We start from the raw sequence: 12,524 nt of genomic DNA, 5'->3' as shown, positions 1-12,524 counted from the left end.
CTGTAGCTACAGACTGATGAGGTGGGAACCACGGGCAACCTTGTTTCAAAGAAACAACCTTCAGATGCTGTTTGCATGTCTTTGCCTCCCATCCCTGCCTGTGCAGTGCCCAGTGTTGGATACTGAACAGTGGATGATTCTTGCATGTTCTGTCACAGATGAGTGAGACCTGCTGCTACATAGGTGGACGTGTTTAGCATCCTCACTTTGACTTTTCCAACTCTGCAGGGAAAGGGTGAATACACAATGGAATACTGTAAATACCAGCCGTGTTCCCCCAGCACCCAAGAGGAAATCATTAACAAATACCTCGAAGCAACGGGGCGACTTCCTGCAAAAAAGGGCAAAGCCAAGAACTGACTTTGCCTCCTGAGAACATTGAACAGTTTTTCACAGTCTCCTCTCCAAGCTCAGTTGCCCAAACGGGAGGAGCAGTCGAGGTACCTGCAGGCTGCAGTGGGACTTGTCATCTCCTCGTGACATCCTTCCTTTGTGGTTTCCTCTGGAGCCACCAGGAGACTACAGTGGAAATGTTCACATGTAAATGCTGCTCGTTGACAAAAATATACAAGTGTTACAACACTGGTGATGATTTGTCTTGAAATTTATCTTAATTGGTATTAAAAATAATTGTATTTTTTTTACTCGATACATGACTGCTCTGTATGAGGCTGTTCCTATTGCTCTGGGTATGAGTTTCACCACTGGAGGGTCAGAGACTCAGCTGGCTCCAGACTGCTGGACGGGCTCTGGGGCTGAGTTATCACCCAGGGCTGAGCTGCTTCCACAGATGTGCTCCAAGCACAGATGCTTCAGCTCTTGGAGCATCCAGTCCAGAAAGCAAATGTCAGTTTTCCCTCCAGATCCTCCAGAAGGAATGCTCAGAGCCTCCAGCCCCACAGACTGGGCACAGCCCTGTGCCAGTGCAGCTTGTCACCACATCTGCTGATCCCTGATGGCCAGGGAGTTGGGACAGAGTTGATAACAGTAGAAGTTGGCTCTTCCCAAAGCAATGGACACCAGGGAGTTATTTTATGGCCTTGCTTTCTTGGCTTTTGGTTAGAAAACCAAACCAAAGATACCTTTTCCCAGAACCTTACAATCAAGAGGGTGTGTTGCTGGTGATGCTCAGCTTGAGAATTGGCTGTACAGATCTTGCTCGCTCATAGAAGAGGTAAAACAAGGATGTTAGGTGAGAAAGAGAAGATATTATCCTTTTGGGGTTTTTTTAATTGCTACCAGAAGATCCATTCTGAATTTTCCCCGTGTGCTCTCTCTTCCTGACCTGCTCAGCTTACTAGCATTTTTCCAGGCTTCCAGTAAACAGAATGAAGTTCCAGTTCAAAACCAGTGATGTTCCTGGCAGAGGATTGTGGTTGATGTTTACCAGACACAGAACAGGGATGGCCGGGCAGCTTCTCCTCAGCCTTCACGGAAGGACTAAAATCTGGTTTAACCTTGAAAAACTGACAGTGTCCAGGATTTGTCAAGAGCATGTAACTGCCAGCTAAACACAGGCAGAATGCTGTGAGGATGGTTTTGCTTTGGGCCAAATCCTACTTGATTCCCTTACATTTGAAGCTTCGTTTTTGGGAAAATGCTCAGCTGGAACTCATTTAGAGAAAAACCCTGCAGGTTTGCAGACACTGGAGGATTTTCTTAAACAAGCAAATACAGCACATTTACCAAAATCCAAAGAAGTCTTACAAAAGCAGTGTGGATGCAAGAAATGTTTATTATTGCATTTATATTTGTGGCTTTTATATTCTGCTTAGTAGAGGCCAGTCATGATGGGAATTCCTGGCCAGCAGGTGCTGCCAGGGGTGTGCTGGGTCTCCTCAGAAATGGTCTGCCTGAATTTGTGGCCCTCAAGAAGTTGCCTTCAACATTTTAACAGGTTTGCTACCTGTCCAGAAACTGTCACAGGGCAGTTTTTTAACTGACCCAAGTTTGTGTTCCTTATTTGGAGTCAAAGTTGCACCAGTCTGGTTAAATTGGAAGAGCCTGATCCTCTCTTCTGGAGAGCAGCAACAAAACCAAGGTAAGGCAATTATAAACTTGTGGTTAAATTGTTGCTAAAGCAGAGAAAGCCCCAAAGTGCAAAATCCGTGTGATTTTCTTGTTTGAATTCTATAAGAAAGGTTGCCCTGATGAGCTCTGATTTCATGCTTTTGGTGGCAAGAAACGTTTTACCAGCACAAAAGAACAGACCAGGAGCAAGTGAAATGCTGCGGCACGGAATTTATTGTCATGTCCATTATGTGCTGATAGAAAAAGCTTCAGTCAGAGTAGATCAGACTCATACATTTGTGTAAAATGCTTGGATTTGGGGTTTAGCAGATCACCCAGCCTAAGTACACCCCAGTTACAGCTTTCAGTCATTGTTATGCATTGCAGGTCACTGATAGTGCCAGGAATTACAAAGAACAGACCCGTGTCAGGAGGCAGAGCCGATGCCTGGTTTCCTAAGGGAGGTGTGTAGTGATAGGGAGGTCACTTCACCTGGCAGGAATCTTGCTAATTGGGGGTGGAGAACAAAGAGACAAATTCAAGACAGCTTGGCCCAATCTCAACAGAAGGGCGAGGGGAAGGGGCTGCTGCAAAGCTACGGGGGACTTTGGTGTGCAAGGACAGCTTGTTCTTGCTGTGTTGAGGAGGGACACCAGGGCCGTCACAGACTGGAGCTTCCTGATGGGTGTTCTGGCTGTTCCCCCACACTCACGTGTGGGAACTCCTCTGTCCAGAGCCCTCCCACCCACAGGGCTTTTTCCATCCAGGGGAAAACACCAGGGAGAACCATGCCCTGCTGCAAACAGACTGGGACAACATCCTCCATTTCCTTCTGGCAAACACTGCCCTGCAGCGCCCGGGTGGGGGGAGACAACAAAACTCGGGTTTCCTTAGATCAATATTTTCCAAGTTGCTTCACAAAGAGAAGAAACTTCCTTTGCTGCAAGCAGGGGCAGCAGGACAAGCAGACCCTGAGCACTGGCTTCTGCAGGGCCCTTCGCTGCTCATCCGCATCTCTGGAAAGTCTAGGCGCTGGGAGAGGACGGAAAGCTGGGATCCAGCAGCAGCAGGTCCAGGAGCAGCAGATCCAGCAGCAGCAGCAGCCTGGAAAGCAAAGCCACCCTCCCCCCTGCCTCATGGGGTTTGTTCTATTGGAGACACAAGGTAAAAATCAGCACCCAGCTATCCCAAAAAAGAGTTAAAAAAATATAGGAGAGGTTTCGTAGTGGCAGATCATTGCTTGGTGAGATTTTTATCCAAATATATTAACTTTGTTTACAGACTGTGTTGCTGTGAGTGACAGCAAGTGACATCAGATCCACTCGTGTGTGCTCACCTGTGTATATAGATCATAGCAGTTTGCAGGGAGAGCCCTAGAATGTGAGTCTTGCAATTGAAGAGATCAGAGGAATTAATTTTGGAACACAGCAGGCTAGTGAAAGCATCCAGACTCACTGCTCTGAACTTGCACAGACAAATGATCACAACTCTGGGTCAATTAACACAAGGATCGTCTCCTTTAATACCTGTGCATGGAGCTGACAATCTCTAATCTTAGAAATTTGCTCCCCTCTCCTGTGAAATCCCAGCAGCTGATCCAGATCCCGTTCCAGACCCATCGTCGAGCTCCTCCCTCTCAGGAGCACAGAAGTATTTCACTTTCAGAGGGTGACTGGGGAGCCAGGTGAGGCGCATGTGACATGAGATAATTTCCTGGAGGAGAGATGCACAAACCCGTATCTTTAGTGACCTTACCCTGTGTCCCTGCTGGTGAAGGGCAGGATCACAATGCACGTGCTTTCCTACCTGTGTTGGGAGTTCATGGAGTAGGACAGTGTAGTCAAACTCAACAAAATCATCTTTTCTCATCTGGGCATGTAGTAAAAGGGAGAAAAAAGATGAAGGACACAAGTTACACTGTGGAAGTGCAGAATGTGCTGTGATTTACCTGACTGCATTCAGCTGGCTTAGGGAGTGAGATGCACAGGGCTGGAGGGAGACAGGTTTTGTGTGTGGAGAGATGGGGAATTAGGAGCATTTCCTGCATTGCAGCTTGGCTGCTCTTGACACCAAACCAGGCTGCCTCAGACACCCCTTCATAGACTCAATCCTCAGATAAGTTTGGGAATCCTACCTGACTATCAATCTCTCCTTCAGAGAAATCTCATTCTAAATAACTTGGGAGTAAAAACCAAATACTGTCTGTTGATCATGGGGGATGGAGAGAGACCAGGCTCTGGGGACTCCTGTTTGTGCATTTGCTCCCCAGAGAGCTGGCTGGGAAGGGCTGGTGACCTGCAGGACTGGACCTTCAGATCTCCCCATTCAACCAGCAGAAGCCAACAGATCCACTCATGCAAACAAAGAAACCCAAATTTTCTCCAAATGAGTAAAATTTTAGCACCAAAACCTGGACACAATACATGTCCAGAGATGGAGGTTGTTGTATGGAGAAGCCACTGAGATTTGGAGACAATCATGGCTGTTTTATTCTCTGCTGCCTGGCAGACTCTGTTAGCTTCTGTGCCATGTCCACCTGGCTTACCCACTGCTGCACGGACTTGACTTGTGCCATGAAGTACCCCACGTTCTCTGTTGACTTCTCCCACATGATGTAACTGCTGCCAACAACAGCCAAAGCCCACACTGGCTCTAGGGCAGGGCTGATGATTCCATAGCTGTCTGCAAGGCAGAAAGGGAGTAGTAGAACAATTATTATTTCTGGCTGTTCAGCAAAAAAAACATGACACAGCACAGAGCGCTCTTGCCCAGTGTAGCACTGTTCCTGGGAAGTGAATCTTCCCTCTGATGTGTTAAAGTTGTGAAGAGGAAGGAGAATGATGCTAAACCTGCAGTCACAAGAAAAGTGTGAGAGTGTGATGGAACTGCCATTGCCAAGAGACTGTTTGCAGGGTCCCCAGGAGGAGGTGAGAAACTCCTATCCCTGATAGTGGAGGTCCTTCCCTAACCAGTTGGGCATGAGGGCCTGCAGTGCTGTTTCCAGGATGGAAAAGTTCTGTTAGTCATCCCTGCTGAACTTCCACCAGTGGCTGGGGAAGGTCTGGGGGTTAAGGCAGTTGTTATTACTTGGGGACATTTTGCATTTACTTGAATTTAAAAATTGCCCAGGGTTTTAAATGCAAAACACCTTCACAAGATGGAGTTAACTGCCACTGCTGCTGAACTCAGCAGGATTTTGTCTCCCCAGGAATCACTTACAAGATGGGATGTTCAGATGGGTGGCTTTAGGGTGCTGCTGTAAATATATATGTGTACTTTTTAAAATGCACACACATTTGCTGGTGTTCTTCAAAGTGCCCCAGACTCCTTCAGATAAAATGAAATACAATGGAGGAACATACCTGGAATATAGTTTCCGTGTATTGGTTTGGTTTGGTGCCTAATTTTTTTGTAAATTCTGTTGTCCTCTTCTTGAATTTCCTTCTGGTCTTTGGCAGGCACACACTTGATAGTGACAACAGGTGGGGACTTTTTCTTTGGATACAACACTGTAGCAAGGCAGCTCCCAGCATCTTCCTGGGAAGGGAGAATGTAAAACCCTTACTTTTAACCAAGAACTTACTTACCAGCAACACACTCTTCAAAAAGCTCTTGGCATTATGGTGAGGCACACATACGAAGCACACCCATGTCTTTATGAGATGCTTTGTATGAACCTGTACAGGGGACAGTCTTCAGGGAGATACTGGTTTTTTCCCAGAAGAGTAAGTAGATTGAAACACCCAAATGATTTAAGATAAGTTTTTAATTAAAGTGTAGAAGAAATGCACTAGGTCATCTTGGAAACAGGGTTGAGAGTTCTCAATAAATAACGTTAATTTATAAAAGGCAATTTCATTGTGTGAGATTTCAGCCTTGGAACAAAAATAAATTAAGGCTTTGTATTAGATTCTGAAACTAATCTGAATTTCATAAAATGTGTGTGCAATGGAAAAGCAGATGCTTGCAGCAGAATTGCTAATGACTGACAGTGAGTGGGGGAGGGTTACAATCAGCAAGAACACAATTGTGAACTCCTTGACCTGATTTTGGTGTGTGGAGCCAGCAGGAGCCACAGCTGGATAAGGAGGACCATGCTGTCACATGGAGTTTGGACCACAGCAAATCTCCACTCAGGTGCTTGGCTGCCTCCTGTGAGTTAAAGGAGACCTCTGCAGGGAGCAGGAGAGCAGGAGAGCATATAAAGGAGACCTCTGCAGGGAGCAGGAGAGCATGGTGCTCTGACCACCTGGACCCTGGCAGGGGCAGAGGACTGACCAGCTCCTCGGGTGATGTGAAGAGCAAAACATGTCCCACATGGGACAGGCAGGTGGGAGCATGAAGGTAAGTCCTTGCATTGCAAAAGCTCCATTTATGACAGCAATGAAATGTGCCCTGTTTGGGAGGTGCCCTGTTTGGGAGATGTGGAAGTTTATGTAATGCACGCTGGCAGGAGAAATGTGGTAGAGCAGAAACTCACCCCAGTTTTGTAGTCTTCGGTGGTGAACTGCAGGTAGTACTTGTGGCCTGAGCCTGGGATGCTCTGGAAGAGAGAAGGATTCAGCCATCAGTGTGACTGTAGCCTGAGGGGTTGTGATGAGCTCTGGGGAGGGAATCAGGACACCCTGCCTGTCTCCTGGCCCTGCAGCGTCAGGAAGGGGCTCAGATGAGATGTGCTGAGGTGATCCCAGCAGCAAACACAGAGGGTCTTAACAACAGCAATAGCCTTTATACCCAGGGATGTTTTAAAGCATTTCCTCACAGAGATTTGCAAGAAGAAAAATCCAAGTCCTTCACAGGACAGGCTGGGACTGAGTAACTTCAAACAGAGCAACATTCCAAATCAGCATTCAACTTCCTGGGAGGCATTTTTTGCACAGGCTGTCAGAGTGCCCTGGAATATATAAAGGAATCAAATCTTGCTGACTGATCCACAGCTGGACAGGGTAACCTTAGGCCTGCTAACCTGTCTGGGTGTTGCTGTTGTGACTGGAAAGTGACTCATTTCACTGCTCAGCATCTCAGAGCAGGGCTCTGATCCAGCTGCTCTCTTTTCCCCTGAAAAATGCCAGTCATGAAGTTGCCCAGTCACCTATCCAAGATTCCTCTTGTTAAGGAACAATAAAATACTCCTCCTTGCTGATGGGAAGGAGGCAGGAGTACCTTGTGTAGCACAGAACATCAGAAAAGCCTTAGAAATGGACACCTTTGAAGTATGTCATTTTCTTGGATTTGTTTGGGGTGTTTTTGTTTGTTTTGTTTTTCCTGTTGCTGACAGAGATGGCTCAGTTGACAAATAGGTCTTTTGGTGTGGGATATCACAGTGTGTCCTGGCCCAAGCATGCTGGAACAGAAACTGGCTTTTAATGCTGGCCATGAAAAATATTAATTACCCTGGAGCAGGACCAATGTCTCATTTAATAGTGTAAGAGTAGAGCCCAATAAAAAGTATTTATGTTATCTGCTCTTTCCTTCATCAGTCAGTCTCTTACTCTCCTACCAACCTGTACATTCACTTCTGAAATTTCTGTGCTGCTTTTTGAGTGGGGAGCCCACATAACAAATAGTGTGGAAAACTTTATTCAACACAATCTTTGTTAAAATGGCATTATGTGTTACTTGAACTGCCTGGGACATTTCCAAGCCTTTCCTTTGATTAAACCAGCCAGAAATAAATGAAAGTCAGTCAGTCTTTTTGCGTGCTATACTGTGATTTATTAGACAAGTTTTTTGATAGCCAGGACACTTCTGTGTCTGAAAGATTGTTACTTTGGCCTCTATTACCAGGTTTATTGAGAAGTTTTCTCCCTTCTCATAAACCTCTTCTTGCTTTTGTTTCCTACTGGTGTAGGATAGATTGTTATACAGGGGCATGTGGGAGGTGTTATATAGAAAACACCTATTGCTGGAGAATGCAAGATGCCTTTTAAGGTCTGCATTTAAGTCCAATTCCTGTATTCTAGCACCAAGTGCTGATTTGTTAGCCTTATTTGTTTTTTAAATACAACACTCTTCAGATAAACAGGAGGGGAATTCTGGCTGTTTGCATAATTTTGAAGATTAGAACCCAAAGCAAATGTACATGTGTTATTTATCTAAACTTGGGCCTTTGTGTTCCTGTTGGAACTTTCTTCCAGGAAGCCGTAAGTATCAGAATGTCAGCAAAGTTTCAGTGCCAGGGCCAGTACCTGCCTTTAGAACATGCAGGGGGTTAGAGGCTGCAGAGAAGGGGGCAAATTGGTTCAGCCACTTGCTCTGCATTTCTAAAAACCCTTCTTGAAGCTTTGTGATGAGGCAGGTCTGGAGCTGGACCCTGATCACTCTGTGAAGGGAATGGAGGAAACAGAGAGAGGATGAGTTCAGACTTTTTGTCATCTCTTCCTTCTCTGTCTCCTTGTTCTTTGTTTTAGGTATTGGCTAAAGTGTTGTCCTCAAGGTGACAGGGAATGTGCCATGAGGAGACACAGCAAAATGATAAAAATGAGCTTTCTGACATGCAGGTTTACAAAAGAATCAGTAACTCAAGGCACTCAGAGAAGGGTCTGATCTCTCACAATAATCACTGCGATTAAGACTAAGGTTCTAATTACTATTCTGTCCAGCATATTCAGTAATTTGAACGACATGCAATTATCCTTCCAATATTATTTGTTCTTGTATTCATGGAATCACAAAATGGTTTGGGTTGGAAGGGACCTTAAAGATCATCTAGTTCTAACCCCCTGCCATGGGCAGGGACACCTCCCACCAGCCCAGGTTGCTCCAAGCCCCATCCAACCTGCCCTTCAACACTGCCAGGGATGGGGCACCAACAACCTCTCTGGGCAACCTGGGCCAGGCTCTGCTAAATTAAAAACCAACATTCTTATAGCTGTGGTAACTGAGAAAAGCAGTCGTGGTCTGACAAAATACCTCAGGAGTTTCATTGCATTTCCTTGTTATCGAGGAGTAATGAAAACAAAATCAATTGGGACTTTTTCTAAACTAATTATTCAGCCTCTGATTCTTATCAATAGAAGGCTACAGAAAAGCTACGTGACTAATGACTTGGTAAATACTCATTTAAAAAGAATCCATAATTCTGTGCTTGTGTGGGTTTTCAAATAGGTCTTCCCTCCTCATTTGCAACAACCACCACAGAGAGCTTTCAAGTGGTGCTGCACAGCTGCAATGATTCTCAGGGTGTGTGGGTTTTCAAATAGGTCTTCCCTCATTTGCAACAACCACCACAGAGAGCTTTCAAGTGGTGCTGCACAGCTGCAATGCATGCTCAGGCAGGGAAGGCAGACCAGCTGGCTGCTGCCATCTGACTAGGGCAAGGGAGAAGGTGCTTTTGGCATGAGATCATTTCAACTTTTACAAAAGCATTTCTAGTTTTGAAGAAAAACATTCTTTCCACTGATACTTTCCACTGTCGGCCCCAAATGCATCACTGTAAACCATCAGATAGTGTGAGATAATGAGAGCTCAGCAACACTTGAGATCAGGCAGTGATGGCTTGCTGAAAGCAGCCAAAGACACCAGGGTCCAAAAGAGAAGAAAACAAGTGAGTAATTCATTTTTCCACTGAATATCTGGGTCACGGGATTGTTTTATTTCCGGGCTCAACATTTATGCAACTTTCATGACAGATCATTTCGTCCTGTAAAGGCCAGAAGAGCAATTTAAGAGCAGTTTCATTCCAGGTCCCCGGGGGAGGTGGTTTTGCAATTGCTTTAGGCTGCTCTAACCTCCCTGCTGGCACAGAAGGGGCTGATCTCTCTCTCACCCCTTGCTGCAGGTTTTCCAGTTCTTCTCCTGTGAGCTGCCCCACCAGCCTGTCTTCCCTGGGACCTGTTTCTGGTCACTGGATCTGATCACTCATCATGGAGAAGCAGGCACTGCTGAGAGAGGAACCAGAGAGGCATCCCTGGGGGCTTCCCTTGGGGCACTCCCACCTCACTGGCCCTGCAAGCCACCTTGGTGGCTTCTGGAGGTGTGTGAGGCATGAGCAGCCAGGTGAGCTTTTCAGCTGCCCCAGCCAGGGGGGAATAGCCAGCAGAAGTGGCTATTTTCTCATCCTTTGTATCTAGCTTTCCCTAGACACTCTACCTACCCTGCCACTGGTTTCACCTTTCCCAGCCTGGCTGTTGGAAATAAGTCGAAATCTTGTAACTGACTTCTAACACTAGGGTCATAGCCCTGAAAAATACCCTGGTTTGTGTGCAGAGGAGCTTGTGAAGAGAAATCCCCATATGAAACATTGTGTTTTTTAGTCCAATTGAAGCAAATGTTGCAGTTTAGCCAAGAGCTGACCTAGCTTTACCTTTGGGCTTCACTTCCTGGTTCACCTTCCTACTGCTGAGTTATGATTCCCAGGACAGTGTGGTATGGGACACTGCTGTGCCAGGGTTCTGAAAGCTCCTCTCTTGAATTCTAGGATCTTCAGCTGGCACACACTAATGCTTCTCTTCTCAAAAATGTATTTTAAAGTGCAGCTGTCAACAATTCCATAAGAGGCATGCTGCTGTTTCCTAGAAGATACTCGCTCCAGAAAGAAAACCCACATCAATGAGGAGGGACAACAAAAAGAAACCTGCAGCCAGTGGTGAGGTGGGAATGATTCCTTTTGGCACATCCCTGCTGTTTGTTGCTAGAAGAGAAAAACACTGGAGTCTCATTTTACCTGAACTTGAAAAATCCCTCACATCTAACAGACTTGGTGTGCTGGTGACTGTCTCCAGCCCTGTTTCTCATTACCACAGTTTCACTTGCTAGTGTGCTAATAATGTTGCTTTTAAAATACAACACTCATGCTTAAATTCCATTATAAAGTGATCCTATTTTTTACTAGATCCAGCAATATACAAACCATTAGGAACCTAGTCTTCTTAAAAAGAAAAATTAAAAAACCAAACAAAAAAACCTCTACTATTTCTTGCATTCAAATCATATAGCACATTCCTTCCAGGAAATTCTTTTCATTTTTTACACTGGAGGACAGGAAAGAAGGAAGTGACTATGTCTGGTACATTTCTCTTGTTTTCACAGAGCATGCAAAGAAATAGGGGAAATAAACTGCAGAAAGGGGTTACAGCAGGTTCCCACAGCACTGAGTTCTGAGGAACTAACAAGGCATTTCACTCCTCCAAAGTGAGCTCATTTTTTTCTTTCCTATATTAAAAGGCAGGTGCCTGTAGTAGGTGGAAAAAATCCCTTCCACAACCAGAACTCCATCAGAAGTATTCAGTTACACTGAGGCTGGAAAGAGGATCTGCATCAACCTCTGACTTCTGGTAGGTCTCCCTGCAAGACCAGTGCACTGCTTCCAGCAGCACTCCCTGCTCCCAGAGGCACCAGCATTTATGTATGGAAATACACACGTAGGCTACACCCCAAAGTGAACAGGGAAGGAGAACTTGGAGGTTTCAAGAGGAATATCAAATATCACAGTCAATTTCTGTCACAGGTGTGACATCTTTCTGCCTTGTGTTACACAAAGTAATGCACAACATCTGAATCGTTCCTGTTTTGTCAAATGTAACTGGCAGTTATTCTGGTCTGTTCCAATTTGCCTGCAACTCAAACAGGCTTCAAATTGTTTTGGAACTGCTGTCAACTGGGAAGGATTGAAAGCTCAAGATGTGAGTGATTGAAGCTGATGTTCAGTGTTGCAAGGATAGCAACAGTACATCCTAAATGTTTTAGGCTGGCTTGGAACCTCTTTCATGAAAGGGAGGTTTTTTCACTACACTGTATTATTCTCAATTTTAGGAGTCAGGCCCTGGCTAGAACAAGCCATGCAGATGCTGAAGGACAATTGTTGTAAGATCTCCTTTTCAAAGGCCATGAAAAGGAGCCAGTGGAATCCAGGGCTGCATTTGGGAATCCAAACCAACCAGCCCTTGCTTTAGGGAGCTGCCCAGCACTAACCTAGAGGGAAGGACTAGAAGAGAGGGATGGTTTTAAATCCCATCCACTGCAATAGCTTAGACCCTCCTCAGCTCTCTAGGAAGGTGTTGCTTTCCTTCCAGGATCTACGTCCTTGGGCGAATGTTCCCCAGAACTTTTTGCCTGTTCTCTTTCTTTCAGAAATGGAGAAAGCAGCCAAAAAAGAAAACCCAAAACCTGTGACTGGAGGAAGAGAAGGGCTGCATGGCTTGGAGCTGGTGGGCAGCAGCTGCAGGAGGCAGGGACACCAGGGATGCCCTGGGCACTGCCTCCAGCATCCCTGACAAGCTCTCCCTGAGGGGAAAGCTCTGCCCCTCTAGCTGCTGCTATCCAGGACTCCTGTCCCTTTCTGTCATCTCAATTTGGGAGGTTCTTTGGAAGACAAAGGCATGTTTTCTGACAGGAGCTGCATAGCCTTTGGTTGAGCTCTTGGGTCTGCAGAGGTAAAAAACCAAAATCCTTTCTGTCTCTGCTCACACAAAGTAGCTGGTTGTTCCAGAAGCGATTCCACTGAAAACGTTTCCTTATCAAACTGTTCCCTTTCCCATCATGTGCCCACCACATGCCTTGGTTCCCTCTTTCCC

The 12,524-nt window shown here is 45.8% G+C and overlaps 1 protein-coding gene across 1 annotated transcript in view; it reads right to left on the bottom strand.

Moving 5' to 3' along the window:
- Window positions 1-3,564: 3,564 nt before the first annotated feature.
- RARRES1 (retinoic acid receptor responder (tazarotene induced) 1) overlaps window positions 3,565-12,524 on the bottom strand; it is a 17,621-nt gene continuing 8,661 nt past the window's right edge. Inside the window, exons 2-6 of the mRNA XM_009995729.1 lie at window positions 6,491-6,553; window positions 5,373-5,547; window positions 4,556-4,692; window positions 3,817-3,879; window positions 3,565-3,723 (exon numbers count right to left, since the gene is read on the bottom strand). Coding sequence (XP_009994031.1) covers window positions 3,565-3,723; window positions 3,817-3,879; window positions 4,556-4,692; window positions 5,373-5,547; window positions 6,491-6,553 — 597 coding nt within the window. The remainder of the gene's footprint in view (window positions 3,724-3,816; window positions 3,880-4,555; window positions 4,693-5,372; window positions 5,548-6,490; window positions 6,554-12,524) is intronic.

The sequence above is a fragment of the Chaetura pelagica genome, unplaced genomic scaffold (assembly GCF_000747805.2).
Source record: "Chaetura pelagica isolate M959 unplaced genomic scaffold, ChaPel_1.0 scaffold394, whole genome shotgun sequence".
Taxonomy (NCBI): domain Eukaryota; kingdom Metazoa; phylum Chordata; class Aves; order Apodiformes; family Apodidae; genus Chaetura; species Chaetura pelagica.
Note: the sequence above shows the minus strand (reverse complement) of the source record. Positions and strands in the feature narration are given on the sequence as shown.